Source organism: Platalea leucorodia, assembly GCF_965183815.1.
Source record: "Platalea leucorodia genome assembly, chromosome: 2".
Taxonomy (NCBI): domain Eukaryota; kingdom Metazoa; phylum Chordata; class Aves; order Pelecaniformes; family Threskiornithidae; genus Platalea; species Platalea leucorodia.
Window position 1 is genome coordinate 106,106,797 of NC_138824.1, and position 21,529 is coordinate 106,128,325.

Here is a 21,529-nt window from a genome sequence, read left to right on the forward strand (position 1 = left end):
ATTAGGAGAAGTGGTTCTGGAAAACATGCATAAGACGACTATGCAAGAGAAGCAAACTCTGACCTGAAAACTGTCTTTAGCATTTTGATATCCTTATTAGGTATAATGTCTGAGAACAGTGATTCAAGAACAGACTAATACATCATCTGTCTCATCCAGAAGGTAATTCAATTAATGACTTCAAAGATCCAGCTCTGGTGTATGTTCAGCATTATACACAAAACCAGATATGGCAAATTACCTGATTCAGCACGTGTCCAGACAGCTATAATAGCAAACTAGTGTACAGAATCAGATTTGCACTTCTTAATTTAAGAACATAGGTTTTCAAACTTTCAGCTACTTGTTGCTCAAATAATTTGTTTTCCTGTATCATACAATGAAAATATATGACAGATTGTCAGGTCTAAGATGCTGGGACATTTCGTGTAGTATATTATTGGAAGCCTCTCTCTTAGATGGTTAATACTAGACTAAGTGTCCCATAATCAAGGATTTTAATAATCTACATCTTCTAGCAAACCTAGTACTTTACTTGCTAACCATCTTGTAAAAGTACCTTAATTATTTGTAACTCTGCCACAGTTTGGTTAACAGCCTTCTATCTTTCTCTTGTATTTTCTCCCACATACCTGTTTCACAATAGTTAGCATTTTGGAATGAACAGCTTTTCCTTGGAGATAAAGTGGAACTACCTCCCCAGACAGGTACAATAACTGTCACATATTCCTTGTAACAAGAAATAACATTAGAAAGACTTAACAAATGAGGCCAGGTGATTAGATTTTAATATCGAATCATCCTTAAAAGGAAGACTGGAACTACGGAGCCTCCAGGTTACTAACTTTTACAGTTTTACTGCTACTATCATGATCATGTGGCTGCAAGGAAAAACGTGCAAGATCTGCATGTGAAGTTTCCACATAGAAAAGCAAATGAAACTTACCATATACTAGGTTTTAAATTGCCATGATTATTAGCTAAAACCAGAGGGTTTTTTTCAGAATCCAGCTCATCATTTCGAAAGTTTGAGATCAGCAGTTTTGCAGAGGTATATGTTTCTTTCACAGCAAGTGACAGGAAACACCACTCTCAGTAATGTTTCCTTTCCCCCGCCCCATTCTCTTGGTTTCTCTCAAAATGCACTACAATAAACCACTGATGTTCAATAGTATGACAGACTATCTACTAATTATACAGTTTATGCAATACTAGTCCCTGATAACCTTGACTATGATATTATTTTTAATATCCAAACACCACAGTAATTTCTCCATTTCCATAAACATAAAAAAAAAAAATAGTTATCACAAAGATAAGGTATCTTTCTGCTAGGTGCAAAGTATGTTGTTGATAATGGCACCTTCAACCTTAACAAACAGTGGGCAACGAATGCATACTTTTGGTGCTTGGTGCTGCCAGAGTCACAGAAATTCAATGTATATATTTTTCTTTGAATTCCACTTGACATTAAGGAATTGTATTTGGTTGATCACTTTAAAAAAAAAAACAAAACACAAAACAAAACAAACAAAAAACCCAAGAAATTTTAGTTTCATAGAAATATCTGTTGTGAATGGATAAACCTGCCTAAAATTATCTAAACCTGTCTAAAATAGGAGAAGAAATTAAAAAGAAATCATATCTAGGTAAAATAAGCTAAGTATGTCAATAGTGATGTTTAAAAGAAACTGTCCACATTTATCTATCAGTCATTTTTTATGTCAGTAAATCACTAAGATCACTGGCCATCAGAACTAGAACAGGAAGACTCCCCCTATAGATCTCTCTCACTAGCAGTAATTTTATGTTAGTTATAAAATGATCAGGTGTTGCCAATTACTGACACATTATTTTTTGGATGGCAGCAGTTTGTATCAAAATTTCAATTGTTACATGTATTCCAGGACAGAATTACTGGAATAATTTAGGATGGCCAGACTTCTAACATCATATATTTGATCACATAATTTTATTATAGCCAAAAGTGAAAAACTGCAATGCCCTTCTCAAACCAGGATCCTAACCCCCACCTCTCTTCCTATCCTACTTGTCTCATTTTCAGAACAAAATCCAGCTTCAGATCTTTACCTTCCATATTTTCCTACCTGTCATCCTTACCTCCACAACATGCCTCCTATTGACATCTTCCATCCATTCCCTAATATCTATCTATCTATCTATCTATCTATCTATCTATCTATCTATCTATCTCCTATATTCCCAAATCATAATTGTTGTTCCTGTATGGAACAGGGACTCTCAGCCTCATTATCTCTTTACTTAATTTTTACACACAGTCCTGTCCAGAAAACAATAAAAAAATCTCTAAGAAATATTAGGGAACATGCTAAAAATCCAACCAGCATTGCTGAAATTACCCAGTATATCCAACTCCATTTCCAACATGTGGTCCTCCTAAACCTATACCTAAAATCCCTCAGACCTCCAGTACAATGTGCTCAAACTCAGCTGGCATTTCCCTCTTTACTTTAGCCCTATGCTGCTCCCAGTGTGTGCAGCAACAGCAGCTCAGAGGCAGGCTCTGTGGTGCAGAGGGACCTGGCCTCAGATATTGCAACCAAAGCTACATGCCTCAGGTTTACTGTAAACAATACTGGAGTCTCTCTTTCAAGTATGTGCTACCCTAGTGGCTTCAGGGTGCTCTGACATAACTGAAGACTATTTAAAGATACCAACTTCAAGTAATGCCAAGTATTCTGCAGTTAACAGAAGTTAACTGAGAAAGAAAATATTGGGGTTACAAATCTCCATTTAAGATATTTTGTTTTGCTCAAGTTTCAAGGTTTCAACATCGCACTTATCATACCACCTGATCATTTTCTTCATAATTCTCAGATGTGTTGCTTCTGCTCTGCTGGACTTATCTTGGAGGTACGGAGATGGACAAAGGCCATGTTGCCTTTTTTTCATTCACAGGTCATCATTGTATAATATAAATTACACTTAACATAGTATGAAATGACTTGCAAAACTCTTAAATTTTGCAAATATGAAAACCAGATTAAAATTTATGCATTAATTATCAATGTAAACATTTAATATTTTTAGCCTGTAAGACCAACTTATGAAGTAGAATGATCTTCAGGGAAGCAACAGAAAACTCTTTCTTGCTTTTTTTTTTTCCCTTTACTTTTTACAACTGCATATGCGAAAAATTATGTCAGTAAGAAAAGATGCTGAAGTATATATACCTATTAATAAAATGAGTAAATTATTAGAAGAGAAACAGAATAAAACCTAAAATATTTTATTTATATTTTATTCAAATATTCATTCAAAATTGTATTTTTCTATTAAAAGAAAAATAGCCAACATGTTATTAAAAATCTCCTTAAAATGACATCAGGCTCATTGCAAGGTCAACAAAAATATGCAGTATAGAGCTCTATTAAGTAAAAATTTAGAGAAATTCCTAACATGAATATCGGATTTTAACAAGTCATTGACATACCTAGGGCAAAAGTTTTTAAGATGGAATTTCTGTTCTAAACCTTGATTGCACCCCTTTGGGCTAAAGAATAAGTAGATTTACTACACAGATGAATAAAGTATAATTTTAGCCACTTTGTCACATTTATTGTTGCAACATCAGAAGAAGACTACAAAGGTGCATTCATCTCTGCTTCAGTACAGGGAGTTTTGGTGAAATGTTTTTTGCGAAGTGATTTTGTGTGCTAAACCTCATCTTTTGCTCAGAATTCAACATTCTTATCCCCTTTAAGTCATTGCAATGACATACCAAATTCGCTTCTATGCAAGTGCACAAGGTAGTCAAAGAAGGAAAACTTTAAATATTGCAAGTGACATTCATGAGCTCCTAAGTCACGTCAAAATTATGACATGTATTTCATGAAGCTAAAGATTAACCTTTTCCATCTTTGCTTTCTCATTTAAGCTATAGATTTCACAGGAAGAAATGTAACTAAAGCCAATAGTATTTTAATAGAGAAGATACAAAATTTTCCAGAATATTTCAACTTTTTGTTTCTCTTGATTGCTTTTCCTGTCATTTGTCTCTTTCTTAGGTCATATGATTGTGTTTATCAGTTTTGTCTTCTGGTTGTGATAACAAGATAGGGCTGGGCCCCATGATTAATAGCTGAAGGGAGGGTGTAAAGAAGACAGAGCCAGACTCTTTTCAGTAGTGTCCAGTGACAGGACAAGAGGCCATCCCTTCCAAACTAAACTATTCTGTGATTCTGTGAGTAGTGAGGGGATGTTGATACATGGATCTAACAGGAACCGAATCCAAAGTATAAACTGTCTGCATTTATTATATAATTTATGACAGCAGTAGGTAGCTGAAACATTTGTGACATCTGTCACAATATTTGTGACATCCTGCACACAGTAGTATTATTTTCACTATTCAAAGCCTTGCTTCTTTGAAGGTAAATAGAATTTGTAGCTCAACTTGTTCAACTTGCTTTTAAGTAATGCTATATATTTTTGCAAAGATATAAAATTATATAGCATGAATCCAAAGCATCTGCATTAACCACAGTGCAATACAGCTAACTTACATAGAACAAAGTGAAAAGCCTAAAAGACTAATCAACCCAGGAAATAAAGTTCAATACTGTAACAGTAATAAGGTTGATTTCAAATTGTGGAAGGAAAAAAAAAGGAAAAAGACTGCTTCTGATAAGCAATACAGTAGTAAAATAAATACTGCACAGGTTTCTTGACAGGTGAAGACTGTGTTGCACATGCTACACAATGTTTTTTGGTACTACTGAATGTTCGTACTTAACTAATAAGGAATATAACTACAAAATTCAGGTTTGGATGAAAACCAGTAGTAAGAAAAACTTCTCATTTTTAGAATACTCTTTAAATTATTTAAATGGTTTTCTTTAGAAATTGTCTAAGAAATCATATTTGTCAACCACTCATGTGGCTGATCTCATACAAAAATGTATCATATTACTGAATGCAATATGTTTATGATAGTTGATTATATCCTAAAACACTACTCTTTGTGTACAGTGAGGAAGTAGGCATTTTTTTGACCATCTATATCTAATAACTGCAGTATGAATATTGAAACTTGGGAGTTTTAACTGAAATAGAGTGATGTGAAAACTGGTGACATTGCAGCTACAAAAGACTGTAAGTTAGGATGCTTCCTGGGTAGTACATGGAAAAACATAGACTTCTCCAAAGAATATGGCTTAACACATTTTCTCCAGTAACAGGAGTATTCTCTGAAGGCATTTGCACTTGGTGATACAGAGCAATCAAAGAGACCAGCATCTTACACAATGAATGCACCTAGGAGTACACAATTAAGTGCTGTGAATACTCCTGGACTGTGTTAATGTCTGTGTGAACACAATGAAAGGAAAACTTTAAGGGCAAATAGAGAACCACTTTTAAGGATCACAGACTGCTGATCATTACTGGCTTGTTTAAATCCTTTCCAACTTAGTAATGCCATCAGTGCTTCCTAACTAAGAATAATACTATGAAGAAAGACAATCCAGCATATCGGACATGTCAAAATTATGATTTTTCATTCTCTAAGGCTAACCATTGCAGTGAATAATTTGTGGAACTCAAGAAATGTGTTCTTTCATCAGAATTTTTCTGTTTTTAGTGAGGCTGTATCGTGCTTTTTAAGATTTCTTTATATGCCTAGCATATATTTTTCAGAATAATTATGTCTCAGCTAAAAAGACAAAAAATATGATATAGAAATGTAAACATCTGCATAGGAAAACTGTAACTTTGAAAGGCACCTGATAGTATTATATATACAAATCAAGTTGTAATTCACTGGGATTTGTACATTTAACTTCCTCAGGCCCTTCCGAAAATCTCATCTTAGAGTATCTCCTGCTTTATCTATTTTCTATTTCTATCACGGTTTTTATTAAAAAAAGAAATACCTATTTCTCTATCTATGATAAATATATAGATCATCACTATGGACACATCTTAATACTCAGTACCTACTATACATCATATATGGCATCACACAGGAACTTTTCAGTCAGTTACTTCTATTATTATTATTATTATTATTATTATTATTATTATTATTATTATTATTATTACCATCATCATCATCATCCAATACATACTAGGCTTCATATGTGTAATCAAATTTTGCAGATAATGAAATCCATTAGTAAATAATATTTATAACGGTATCTTTCTTTTTCACATCATTTTTATTTATATTTCATACTTAATATAAGGAAAACTAAACATAACTCAATACAAAGATTACTTTGTAGGAAGAAATCCGTATAAATGTCGCTGGGTTCCCTACAATTCATGTATGTCTAGCGTTTACTTCAGATAAAAGGCAGAGTTAACTGTGCCCAAATGGTATCAAACCTGATAATCTCTTCCTGTCTTGGAGAACTGCTCTTATCATCAAGAGCAACCCCAGCAAGAGAACAAGGATAAAGTACAGAAACTCTGTGCAATCATACTGTCAGTTAAAGTCTCTGATAGGGGTCAGTAAGTAAAAGGATGTGACAGTGACGCCAGAGAACTCTGTGTCTCCATTAGGCCTGCTTAACTGCACTGACATTTAACGATGTGATGGGAGCACGCTCCTCTCCTGACTACACAAACTGTCAAATGTATTAAAACATATGAAGAAAACTGCTGTAGTTTTGTTATTAACTTACAGAACAGCATACGTGCATTGCTTAGTCCTATCTAGGAACTATGGAACAATATAAACAATTAAGTCTTGCTTATTTATTTATATTTCAACTTTAAAATAGATACTGAGCTTTAAACTAGAATATTATTAAAAATAATAAAAATTCTGCTAAAATGGCTCAGTAGTGATTATGCAAAGAGCCAGCCATACCTGAAAAAGTTCTCAAAAGTGGTTTTGATGACAACAAAACCAAAATAATTGAAGTGAAAATTAAAATAGTTTGAAGAGTTGTATACGATTTGGTAAATCAATATTCGGGAAAAAAAAAAGTAAAAGCCCCTGATAGCAACTTCTGTAATTACATTTCAGATGCTGAAAAAATATCACTTGGAAAATAATACAAGAGTCAAATAATTTATTCAATACCAACTTCACAGAATCTCATAACAATTCCCCATTTTCCCATTTTGCTATGAGAATACAAATTAATTCTTTAGTTTTCGAACTGTACCTTTTGCTGAAAGTCTCTAGCCTGCAACTTACAAAGTGAAATAACTGGAATGAAGGATAACTATGACACCTGCTTCACAAAAGAACGTATTTGTAGTGTCTACCAAGACACAAATTCAGACTTAAAACAATATGCTATTCCATTTTCTTGTACACTATATTTGATTGTTCCCACACATATTCAAAACTAAGTCTGCCATATCATAATGAGAATATGTTACTTTTAAATTCTTAGCATCTGTTCTACAACTTTCACCCTGAAAGGTGTCTTAGACTGTAATAATGTATCAATCTGGAGATTTTGTTATGCCCTTTAGTATGAATTCTGTGCTGCTAATAAACTCTTAAATTTCAATTGCCCATGTTTCATAAAATATGGTGCATCCTTTATCTCTCTTCTGAATACAAAAGGTATTAATATTTAATTTCAAAGCATAATGGCTACATAACCTTAATCAAACAATATATTTCATATCACTATGTGTAAAGTAGGATAGGATTTTACAGAAATTTTACAGGAACTTCACTGAACTTGTATTTTTAGCTAGTAAATTCTTTTTCCTTTATATATATGTGTGTATATATATACACACGTATAAAAAAAATAATTATCAGTGCACCAGTGCACTCATTAAAGAAATAAATACAGTAAATTAATATGTTCCCAAAAGAATAATAATATTTTGCAAAGTGTCAAATCCCTTCACATGTCTATTATTTAAGAGTAGCTATGTTAAAGCTATTAATAAAGACTTTATTTATTTCTTAGGTCTTCTGGGTTAGCAAATCTCTCCATTCCTAACATACAGTTACAACTTTGACCATTTCCAATTTTCCTTTCAGATTTATTTTCTATGTCATAACGCATTGCTTGCCTGCCAAAGAGATTGAAAATGCAACTGTATACTGAAGTCACTTTCAGAACTCCTCAGGAAATTACTCAGCTGATAGTCTGCAACTGTTACTTATCTTTCTGTGTCATAGATCCTATTCCAACTTCTGTCTTCCCACTGGAAAGACTTTTTCCATTCAGAGTCTCAATCTCAAACAGGCTCACTGAAGCTATATTGCAAATATAGAACTAATGTATCTAGAAAATCTCTAGCGAAATAGAACAATGATGAAATATAAAAGAAAGACTTTTTGTTTACATTTTTTGAAGACCTTTGCTTCATGAATTTGAAGAACAGTTTGAAGAGACGTTTTTCCAATGAATTTTTGTATATTTCAAGTTTATATCTTCTAATTGGCTTCTATAGCATCACACTCTTCAAAAATAATCTCCTTTTCTCCTGGATAAAATTCAAGAGCTTTGAATAAAGCAGTCTATCCATAAAGCAGCCTGTCTAAAAGAGATTGTCACAAACTTGTGAACTCCAGAAGGGTTTATAAGAAGGGCTAGAGACTTGTTGGGGATTAGTGAAAAAGAGAACTAGGAAAAAAACAGAAGACTCTGTTGACTTTTAGAAGGTTAAGCTCAAGACTGAGCTGTTGCTCAAATCAATCCTTACATTATCCCACTGAATACTTTTCACCCACAGCAGTGTCCACTAGCCCGAAGATTTGAAGTTATTAAGCTTAGCTTTAAGTAAGTGGGTAATGCCACTGGAATATAATCTCAGATTAAATCCTGTCCAGCTTAAATCACCGACAAGGGTCTTGTCAACTTCAGAAAAGACAGGATTCCTCCACAGAATTCAGTACCACTAACTACAGAAGGACATATTTAAATTATGCAAGTTTAAACATGAATTACCAGGAAAAACTGACCTTCCATTAAGAATGTACTTTTTTTTCGTTTAAAACAAATTTAAAAGAGAAAACAAAATATTAGAACTTACATTCAATATCAAGGTACATGCTCTTTTGGTGCCCACCAATTCTACTTGCAGCTTCACAGTCATATCTCCCTGAATCTGACAACTTCACATCTTTAATATGCAGTGACGATTTTCCATGCTGCCCTTTGACTTCTATACGGCCATCTGGGCTCTGTTTACATTGATTCAGGAAAAAGAAAGGTTTTACATATATATATGTATATTTATGTATGTTTTATATATTAAACACCATTGATAAGTATGACTGAAAGCATCTCTTCACCTATGGTGAAGTTATTACTGACAGCTAAGCAACTTCTAAATTTGTCAAATAAATTTAAAAAAATATAGAAAAAGATGTTCTGTTTCTAGGCACTATAATCAAGGGAATAAGTACATGCTTAAAGGAACATTGTCACGGTAAACCACAAAATGTATCCACTTATGACTGGAATAGTGAACTGCATACTCAAAACCTGTTTATGATCTCACTCATTTTGTTATGATGCTGCAGTTAATGAAAATGCATACATGTAAAATCATAGTATCTTAGATTACAGTTAGCATTATCTCTCTCGTCCTTAAAAATGTAACTGTGAAACTGAATAGAAATACCCCCCGCCAACAATGATCAAAACACAAATCCAGTCTTAGATTTATTTTCATTATTCACATTTTCTTGTCACAAGCTCATGATTGTTAAAAAACATGATCCATAATGCAACTAGGATTTCTGGATATCATTTCCAGATATCATTTCCATATCATTGCATGGAAAAAGGTAAGGGAGAAAAATGAATGCTGGCTTCTGATTTTCTAGAACATAAATTTTATTTTTAGCAACCTCATAAAAATCCTTATCTATAACACCTCCCCATCCCCTCCCCCAAAATTATTTGAATTTCAAGAGTATAAACTATTAGGGAAGACTAAATAAAACAATTAAAAAAAATCTACTGCTTGACACTTCAACCTTCATGGAGTAGTATACCTGAGGAAAAAGAAGTTAATTTTTATCTGCTTCTGCTCTTTACTTGTTTTGTAGCTTTGGGAAATTTGCTTTACTTCTTTGTTTCACTTTTTTCATTTGAGGAAAAAAGAAGATGATGAAAAAATACTGGTATTTACCTACCTTAATTACTGGGGAAGGTGGAAAAGGGAGGGAAAACCAGTAACTACTTCACTGTATCACATTTAAACTTGAAATGTACTTTAATGTCCAATCCAATAAATACATACACTCCAGTTTACTGCTTTTTACACTACTCACCAAGTAGCAGCTGATATTTAAGTGACTGAGCTTTTAACTCTGTACAATTGTTTCTTCACTGAATACAGGAAAAACGCACACAATTTAGATCTTAAAATATTTGTCATAAAGCAGTCAAATAAAGCATTCTGTATATCATAATTTCTATGGAAAGAAAAGTATTCTTATCCCACATCAGAATCCAAGAACACTGAATTTTGTTTTTTGTGAAAACCTCACAGCATAGGTACATAAATTAAAGTTATGGAATTCTAATGCAACAGCAAACCTGAAACCCTCTGGATTGGTAAAAATTAGTAACTAAGACCACTTAGTTATCTCTTATGTCATGTCTAATGCTGAAAATTCTGTTTTCATTACACCTTTAAAAAAAGGAAAGAGAAAAGTTATGAAGTTACTAGTAAACATGCTACAGTACTGAAGGTCATGTTTTTTGGAGGGATTTCTTAGGATAATTAAAATGCAATTTCTTTAAAACAAAACATTAAATAGTTTTCTAATTTCTGAGATAGATATATGAATTACAAGTACTTTGTATGACATAGTTAATAACAGTATTATTTACCTACAGATTATTTGCTGTTTTTTTAAAACACCAAGTATGTAATACAATAGTAAATCTATAATATTCCTACCTAAACTGTATATACACTTCAGCAATTTTATTTCTGATTTTACCTTGATTACAAATATTTCCCTAAGAAGTCATATCTGAAACTGTGAGAAGCCATATGCTGAAACAACCTGTGACTATGAATCACAGATACAGTACTAAATACTGTATTAGTGATTCATTCAAAGCTGCCCTCCTAAAGCCTTAAGGTAGCTCTATACAATAGACAGTAGCAGTAGAAAACAGGTGTTTTGAGAAAAATATTCTCTTTGCCCTTCCTTATTGTATGTCACAAACCTACAATGAGGAGCCAAATTTTTTCTTAGTACCTTTTCCTTGCACAATAGAAAGTGGCTTTCTGTGAAATTATATTGACCTATAGCTGTAACGAGACATTCACGGAAGTTCTTTCACCGTGATTTTCTGAATTAGCTCAGAGATTATTCAGCTAGCTCAATTTTCTGTTTCTAGTAACTGGTTATTAGAAGCATATATGAAAAAAGAGAAAAAAGTTTGAATTAAAAATATATATTTCAAATGGTAATTCTTCACTCTCTGAAAAACAAGCATATACTAGTTGTACCTTCTGGGCAGTATTGTCAACAGGATTCCTGTAAAAAGAGTTAAATTATTTATAATCCTTACTAAAGTCACTGAAGGTGTTTTTACAGAAGTATAAAATTTACCAGTACTATTTTGAATTTGATAACAAAGGAAAATTTTATCAGTCCAGTAGTAATCCCAAATATTATAATTCACCATATAATTCACTATATATTTCACTATGATTAATTCCATACATTCCAAAGCACAGATATGAGTGCTAATTGATGTTTAAAAAAAAAGGGTAATGAAAATAAGCACAAAGATCCTTAAAAATAAAGAGCTTTTACAGTAACTTCTCAATCTTGTTTTTAGTTTATCTAATTATTTTCTAATACTGCTGGAAAAAATTACTTCGATATGTACACATTTGTTCTGTACTCAAAATAACTTTCCTACGTTCTCATGTACGAGAAACAAATATTTTATTCAAATATGGATGACATAATATATCTTAGGTTTATAGTTAGGGCAAAAACCAACCTAATAAATACTTTTTTGCATGGAGATTTTTGCATGGCCACATTGTCTATACTCACCATCAAATACATGACATTTTGAGAAGGATCTACTAGGTTAAGAAAAGTCCACAAAACCAAATAAAACACATAACAATTGTAGGCAAGAAAATTTGGCCCAAATGATCATAAAAATACATATTTACTAAAGTTAATTTCTACTTTTTCAGAGTTGTCTGAAAGTGATTACAATAGTCTCTTTGAAATTGCTTATAAGGTAATGTAAAATATATAATAAGATGTTTTCTGCCGCATTGCTCAGAATGCTTTTTGTCCTGTGGCTTCTTCATGAACAGTTTAAGAAGTCCTGTTCCCTGGTTACATTCTGCAGATGGATGTGTATAATTTCATTATTTTTTCTGCAAATGTGATGCAATACCTGATTAAAAATATACTGTTTGGCTGACATTCCTGAACACAGAAATACATGAAAGAAAACAAGAGTGCAAATACAGACCAAGAAAATTCCATAAATAAATACATACATACATAAATAAAAGAAAATATTTTGAAGCCATTGCCTATGTCTACAGAGGATTCCCAGAATATGCTGGAGATTAACTCATGCAAATGAAAAATGCTGGATAGTATGATGAATTTTCACAAGGACTTAAAAAATAGTAGTGTGGCTGTATTATATTGTTCTATGGTATAAGTCACGTTAATGGAGATCTGGGTAAATAAGTCAAGGACATATTATGACATAAAAAGTACAAGAACAGTGCAGTCATGCTGAAGCACAGCTAGGAACGAACATTAGGAACACAGCAGAGACACAGAAGTTGACTATGGCAAAGAGCAATGAAGAAGCTGGAACAAAAATTTAATATGCAGTGTTAGCCTGAAGCAAAAAATGAAACCACGCTAGATATATTTTCCCATTCTTGTAAAGGGCGTTATCAAAACCAGAATATACCAACAAAGCAGAAGACTGCATTCATACTGATTCATAACATGAGTTGTCTTATTTAACTTTGAACAGCAAATACACAATATCAAACAGGGGCAGCCTTAACCTTGGGGTCTGTGACCACCAGGACCTTATAACCCTTGGTAAAATCTTTCTGAGGCTTATTTCCCTCCTGCACTAAATATGGAGAGCACATGTTAGCACCATGTCTGGCACCGTAACACACCAAAATAGGAAGAGGAAGAGGCAATACACATGGGAACATGAAGTACACTGCACCTGCCCAGTAGTCCTCAGAAATCCCGACCAGGAAAAAAAGCATTGGAGCTGCCACTTATGACAAATCAAAATACAGACATAATCTCTATAAATTAGTAACGCCAGTAACTCTCAAGTCTGCCTGAAATAATAATGGACACCTCCTTAATTGGAATATTTTTTTTTCTTTTCAAATGTCATAGTGGGAGAGATGTAAAATATGTACTATGGTGTTTTCTGCTAGATTGAATAAGTACATGTGCCTTTATTTCTTAGTATTAAAAAAGAGTATAAAAAATAGACAAAACAAAAGCCTAGACAATCAGAACAATCTTTGTGGTTCAATACTCATGATTTCTGCTCATTCACTGAATTACTCACCATCACCATGGAGCATGAATAATCAGTGAGGTCTGAAAACATATGTGGTCAACACAGTTCCATACAGCTGTACATATTTCTTTAGAAAGATCAATGATCAAGTATGTCAAAAGGCGCTTATACTCTAAGACATCAGAAGAATAATTTTAATAAACAGACCATTGTGTGTCCTGAAAACGGTAAAGACAGACAAGGTCTTCAGAAGTTACCTTTTTATAGCATTTTGGAAATCATAATAGAATCTTAAGAAATCAAAATATTTTTCATCATTAATGTTAATCAGAGAATGTCATAGAATTCATAAATAAAGGTGGGGCTTGGGCGGTTTCGGTGGTGGTTTTTTTCCCCCCACAACCTCATCACCAGCATAAAGCTAAAACACAAGTGACAGATCTTCAGCAGAGACTTTGATAGGCACAGCTCAGGTACAGCTGACTTCGTTACTTTATCCACATGAAAAACACATTTCCTAAATTAAGAATTTAACATTTCACAGAAAAACACCTTTTGTTTTGAATACTGATAGCAGTCTAGTTCTCTGTCATTGTCAAAGAAAACAAAACTTTTCCATATAGGTCTCCAAGTAAAATTATCTACAATGGCAATTCTGAAGTGTCAAAAAGTGTCTTCTGGAAAAAAAACCAAACCAAACCAAACCAAAAAAAACCCCAACAAAAAATCCAAAATAAAAACCACACCAAAGCGTGAAAACTTCCTGCGCTTGCAATATTCTTACTCAGAATATGTAGCTTAACCCAAATGAATGCTACAATAATCACACAATGGGAGGTATCTCATCACTTGAGATTAATTCTACAGATTCTGTAAAAGTAAATATGTATGTTTTATTTTGATAAAATCCTTGTCATGCTATATATGTATTCTACTACCTGACTTTTTCTGTCATGCTTTTGCTTCCCAAACCTCTCATATGATTTGTAGCTGCACACGTGAATATTCCCAAAATCCTGACCAGCTGATGCTGATCTAACTGGTTGATGCACAGCTTCAAAACCATGTTCCAGAGCTACCAAGGCAGTACCAGAATGATGATAACAGCGTATTTCAAGGGTTCCACATGCAGAGGAGGTATGCAGTTTTCAGGGTATGATTGCTAGAGAGAATAAGGATGTGATGAGAGTACAACATCCACAAAAAGACAAGAACAGCTTCTGGGACAGAATAACTTGTTCAGGTACCATTGAGTGTTCAATTTGCAGAATTCCATTGCCATTGTAGTTCAAAAAGTGTAATTTCTCAGAAGGCGAGAATTAGCTGATTATGATGCTTAGAAATTGTCATTCTTTTTCATATGTAGAAAGCTGTACTTGGGGAGACGTGGATGGTGCGATTAGTGGTTCAGTTTGATTTATCAACCATTTCTCCAACTCCCACTGAGGAACTGTAGCACCAAATGAGATGAAGTTGTATGGCTGCCAAAACGTGCATTTTGAGTTTTCTGAAAGCAAGAGTGGAAGGTGAGAACAGATGTAGAAATTGGTGACTCGTTTGTAGCTGGGTTTTGATAATATTACTTGGATGGTTAGAGCAGCTGTCACTTTGTGTTGATTATCGTCCCTCCTACAGAGTTTACTGTTTGGCTGATAAAATACTCCTTCATCCCTTGAAGTCCAAGTGCAAGACTGCAAGCAAAAAATCCCTACGTTTAAAATCTAGACAAGTTGAAATACCTTTATTTGTTTTTCTTCTAACATTTAAAGCTTATTTGTGATCAAAGTGCCATTACTGTCCATAGTTACACCACTGCAGGTCAGGTTTGCCTGTCACGTATTTACCAAATTACGTCTTCTGACACCTTGTGTACTTTAGTGCTATTTTGGACATGCATTGCATGTGTTAACAACAGAAAAGACGAAGAAACAGTGGCTTAGAATTGAAAATGTTGTTTCTTTTGTAAAACACGGTGCAACATACTCAAGAACAGCCATTGTGAGAACATATAACTTGAGTAAAAACTGCAGGACTTTTTCAAGTTCCTCCAAAGGAGCTGCTGCAGACGTACATGGTAGAAGATCCTCATATGGGGGAAGGGGAAGGGGAATGAGGGGGGGGGGGAAAAGATCCTGTTTTAATTTTATGCCTAGCTTTTCCTTCTTCAGATCAAATTGTCAAAAACTGCCAACTCGTTATGTTGTCTTGGTCATATTCTGAGTATGCCTCACTGAATTTTCAAGGAGAAAAAAAATACTGATTAACAGAATCATATTTGGAATTTCATGAATAACAATTTTTTTAGGAAGCTTTCTGATTTGGGTTTTGTTGATATCCACATGAGAGGAAAACTTCAAATCACATACTTCAGGCTGACGTTTCTTATATGCGAGATTTAAGCAGATCATAATTGCTCATGAAACTGTTCCTTGAAGCAGCATGAAAGATAAGAACTTCTGCAACCTGACATGCTGATACTAAATGATGATAAAATTCCAGAAGTCTATTAAATGTAAGTGACCAGCAATTCCTAGTCTGAAAATCTACCTTTGATGATGAGAAAGGGCTGTTAGTCACAACAGCCATCATCGTGTAGAAGCTGATGGAAGCTCCCTTCTGGATTATGGATGGTATATTCACAATATTTCCCATTCTCTTCAGGTAAATGTATTCTATCCATGCACCTGTTGGAGACAGCAGAAAATTCCAGAGTATTGCTACGTGCATATGCCTTTATGTCCAGTGAATCAGAATAATGCTACAGCAGTGTCTTGGACTTCAGTGATTTTTACAGGAGACCTTGTGATTCTTTTAGAACTGCAGCTCATTAAATATATATGTCAGCATGCTGCAAATTCTTGAATTTGTTAGGAATTTGTTATTCCACAAGGAATAAATTATTGAAGAACCTATTGTTTGTAGATCTAAAGTGTAATACCAGGGAAGTCACAAAAAACTAATCTTGAAGAAAAAAATATTGTTGTTTTGATTTTCTGTTCATCTGAAGGCGTATCGGTTACTTTTAAAAAAATCAGATTGGAAATAGTAGCGGGTTCTATGCAGGTTGTTAACAGCATGTACAGTCTCAGGAAAATGTATTCTTGAAAGCTTCATATAACTTTTATAAATTATGAACTGATATTTGATTGCTTCATGCTGGCATTTCTTTCAAACTTATGTTGTTACGTAATAAGATGGCATGGGATATCCAATACACCAAAACCACTTACTAAGACATGAGACTGAAAACTGAACTACTTTGACTGTTTTTTACTCACAGAAGAGTATAAAAGAAAAATAATAAAGAGAGAAAACATGATGATCAGCAATACAAGAATACTTCCGTTGAAGATGCAAATCACAAGGAAGAAATAGTTGATGGTTATTAATGGCAAAAATATTAGCATCACATGAAAAAAGCTTGTAGAGGAAAACAAGCATTAGCGTTGGCCATAAAGAATAACAATTACAACCACAAACAAGTGTTTATAATGGAAATATTACAACTGTAATAATTACATATGTACTTTGTAATTAGACATTCTGATTCATTCACAAATACTGTATTTAATGGTTTTATTCCTAAGAATTTGCTGATCTGAATCTACTCCAACATTGCTATGATACCATTAACATGGGTGACTCAGATGGAGTCAGACCAGCAAAATTCTCAGGAATAAGACCATTAAGTACAGCGTTCTTATTCAGTACAGACCTCACATAAAACAGCCACTAAAAATAATGTTTTTACTATACAATTACGTCTTACTTTAGACAATCAAATCTTATTGTAAATTGATTCTTTGGATAAATGAGAATGAGACACAGATGATTATACCTCAACTTTGTAAATCTTGAAAATGGTTGTGAAGCATTTGTAACTTCAGTGCAATTTGGAGTCACAAGGTCTTCCTGCAAAGGATGAGTAAGGGAAGACTCTAGCATAAACACAGGGATCTAAACATGTATCAGTATGGGATCTAGGACTGCTCAGACTTAAAATATTAACTGTGATTTGCCAGAATTTATTCTTCAGTGATTACTCAATCTCTGTGCATCTAAACAAGAATAATCGCTATTAAATACATACAGCATCAGTAGCAACAAGTATAGTTATTCTGACTAGCAACTTCAACCTGGTTCTGTTTCTGTTTAGGTCAGTTAAAATCTGAAGTACATATTACTTCAGCTGTAGATGAAGTATGGTGAAACTACAGTTATGGTGACTCGTATGGTCACTAGTATGGTGAAACTATACCACTGTACTACACTGAACTGTCCATACAGAATGAGTTACAAAACTGTGAAAGAACAAGGAAACATCAAGCACTAGGATTCCAGCTTTCCTTCAGGCAGGGATTGTAGCCCAGTAAGTATGATTCTCCTATTACTAGTAACGGCTCTGCACTGTTCCAGCAATGCAAGGTCTTGGGACTTGCCAGCCGTTGCCTTGGTCTGAGGTGATTTCAGTTTGCTTTATGATTGCAAGTCCCTCGTCATCAGGTAACTACTCAAATTTGTTTCCACTTAGCTCTGTGCTAAGTACCATGTATGGCAAAGGTCTAACTAACTAACAAACATTAGCTGTTTGTCTTAATTGGAACTGGAGGAGGCAGTTCTGTAACTAACAGGTGAAAACAGTAAAAAAACCAAAAACCAAAAAACAAAAAAACCCACAAACAAACAAAAAAAAACCCCAACCTGCAGCTGGAAACCCATGAAGACAGAGCATGTAAGCTGACTGCAGTACAAAATGAACAAAAATAACTTCAAGTTGACCCAAGGCAGGGAAGCAAGCATGACTTTGGTTAGGTTTCTTTTCAAGGCACTGGCGTGGGAGGTTAAGTCATTTGTATTTCCCCTGGAGGAGAATTTAGGATGCTGATGAATTGTCAACTCTTCTCAACCTCAGGTCTCAGGGGAATACTGGATGGGTGACTATAACAATGAAAAGAAAACTAGGGAGCTTTCGTATAACAATTTTAACTGTAAGGTTAGGGTTTTTTCCCTGTATTACTTAGATAACTTGGATTAAAGTGTTCATATTATTGTAATTGGACTGAGTAATTGTTTGTTTTATTTTGTTTAAACTGATAAAACATTAGTTGGACTGATAACAAGTTCTTGGATAAATATGGGTTGTATGTCCCTCTTGCTCACAAAACTCTTCTGCAAGAATATAAAATAACCCTTAAAATAACAACTGCTCCAAGAATCTCCAACTGAGCTTAATGCATTTGTATAAACATTCATTTCATTGTCACAGAATTCAGATTCAAACATGACATAGTTTAGCTTTAGTTGCAGGAATAACTGATGTGGTGAAGGTATGCAGAACAGCCCACACAAAGCAGCACAACTTGTGCTTTCTTTGAGGGGGGGGAGGAAAAAAAAAGGATCACGATTTAAGTTTCTCTTACTGGTTTGTTCAGTAGTTGTATGCAGCTTGGGATCCTTTCCAGTTTTCTGTAAAGGTGATGTATATTTTATTAAAATGACTATGGCTAGACAGCAGATAGGAAGTCTGTCTGGAAACTGGGATGAGGTGGAGCCCTGCAGGGGGATATATAAGCAACAAGGCTTCCTTAGGGGAAGGAAAGGCACAAAAAGCCAGAAATGCATAACTTGAGTGATGAGGAGCAGGGGAATTGTCTGCAGGAGGACAAAGATCCAGATCTTACAGTGCAAAAAGTCTTTGCTCACAAACTCGGATAATTCTGTAGGGCTTTTTGCAACTGAAGAAACAACAGGGAATTATTACAGTAGCAAGCAAAATGGAGAAAATGAGCTAACCTGAACATATCTGAAAGGGCATAGAAATATTTGTTTTCAAGTTATTTTATTTAATTGGTATCACCCAATAGAGTTTCTCTATTTCCATTTCTAAATTTATTTATATGTACAGATATAAATAAAAGACTATGCTGAACATATCAGTCAAATTGGGTAGAAACTATTATGGAAAAATGTGCTGCTACTAGAGTTTGAAACAAGTTAGAAAGCAGAGATTGCAACATGGCAGCACAAAAACCCATGTCATTCTGCCAGAGAAAGTATCACGGAGAAACAAAACCCTAGAACCAATCTATAGCTTATTTTCGGTTGGCATACAGCATTTGTATTTGTACTCAACTGCACAAGTCAGAAAACTCAAGGAGTATATGTTATTAAATTAAATTATCAGAAGTTATGCATAGTACATTGCTGAAGAAACAGATCTGTAACAACACATAAATTGAAGAGACCATGTGGATAAATTAATCACAGCTAAAAAATTCATCCCAGCTCTAGGATTCGCAGGTATGCAGGCAAATTGTGAGGGCAGAGGGAGGCCTGGAGGAAGGTAATAAGTTTCTGGGTAAGGAAGGACAGGAAAAAGAGCAGTGAGGAAAAAAGGGTGAGAAACAACACTACAAACAGCAAGGTGGGAGAAGGAGGTGGGGGGGAGGTGCTCCAGGCGCTGGAACAGAGATTCCCCTGCAGCCCATGAAGAAGACCATGGTGAAGCTAGTTGTCCCCCTGCAGCCCATGGAGGTCCATGGTGGAGTGGATATCCACCTGCAGCCTGTGGACATGTCCCACCCTGCAGCAGGTGGACATGTCCTGAAGAAAGCTGCAGCCTGTAGAGAGCCCACTCAGAAGCAGGCTCCTGGGAGAACCTGTGGCCCATGGGGGACCCATGCTGGAGTAGTCTGTTCCTGAAGCACTGTACCCTGTGGAAAAGACATATGCTGGAGCAGTTCTTGAAGAACTGCAGCCTGTGGGAAGGATGCATGTTAGAGCAGAGGAGACTGTGGGCAGCAAATGGCCTCTTGGTGGGCTGCTGGTAGAGATGAGGGTTTTCTTTCTCTTTTGTATAGCTACTACCTCCCAATGCCTTATCCAAGGAACAAACTTACCAATAAAATTGCCAAAAAATACGTTTGCTGAGGATATCTCATTAGAAACGTCCCTCATGTTGTTTAATATTTTGGCATTTGCTACAAGGTGAATAATGCATATGTAATGTTCTATGACCACACAATTTCATTTTAACAAATATGATGATAAAGGTAATAAAGACAAAAGGACTAATCTGTTTATATAAATTCATACATTTTCATACAGAATTTGTAATATTTTTAACATAATTAGGGCATATCTGCTAAATATGACGACCTCTGAGTTCAGGAATTCTTAAAGAATATCTTTAAATCTTAAAGTTCTTAGAGGTCTTAATTTTAAATGCCTGCAGTATTGCTTTTGCATGAGAGAGTCATACTTTTATCACAATAGAGATTACTATGGTTTTGGTATTACTGAAATCACTTTGAATCTGTGATAAGGAAGCACTGATAACTGTGCTCTAAATAACATCACATGTTCCATACGGTAAATATTATGTTTGTCTAATCAGTATACATTCTAGTTCTTTTTTTCCTCCTACATTTAAAAGCTCTAAAGGAAGCCACTGTAGCTTCTGATGAGATTCTGTACTTATTTTCACATTTTCTAAATTAAACCAGAAAATATATATTGATCAACAGACCATAACTCCAAATGGTGCTTCTGAAATGTGCTGGTAAAATGGTATTTGTTCAGTTTGGAATGCTAAATATTCACAAAATTGTATTCTTAATGCAAATTTCTATATTAAATATCCACTTCTGCACACTATTTTAAGAAAAGGAACATCTATAGAGTACTATGTTAATTCAATCAATTTTTATCAAGTAATATAACCCTGAGGGCTTTAACATTATGTATCAGCTACCTGTAAGATATATTAAAGCATGTTAGATGATCAGCTTCCAGTAAGGTAAAGATTACCACATACTATAAATTCATTGACTTTTGGCATAAATGTCACAACTTGATTTGTACGAGCAGAAATTTATAGAAAGACAAAAAACATCTTATTGTTGATACCATTATTTATATTATTGCAACATTTAGAAATTTTAATAACACAGGTTGAGTCCATGCATAGATAGGAGCTATTTTGACCATGAATCGGAGCTCAGACCTATGGTTCAGTTATGCCGTCCTAAAAAACAGTTTGCTGAATT

General features: G+C 34.4%; 1 protein-coding gene across 2 annotated transcripts in view; it reads right to left on the minus strand.

The window, feature by feature from the left end:
• Nucleotides 1-21,529, minus strand: part of NCAM2 (neural cell adhesion molecule 2) — a gene marked incomplete at both ends in the record, with an annotated part of 315,199 nt that overhangs the window by 82,879 nt on the left and 210,791 nt on the right. For both annotated transcript variants that reach the window (XM_082333672.1, XM_082333671.1), the window contains one exon: nucleotides 8,998-9,148. In XM_082333672.1, coding sequence (XP_082189798.1) covers nucleotides 8,998-9,148 — 151 coding nt within the window. The remainder of the gene's footprint in view (nucleotides 1-8,997; nucleotides 9,149-21,529) is intronic.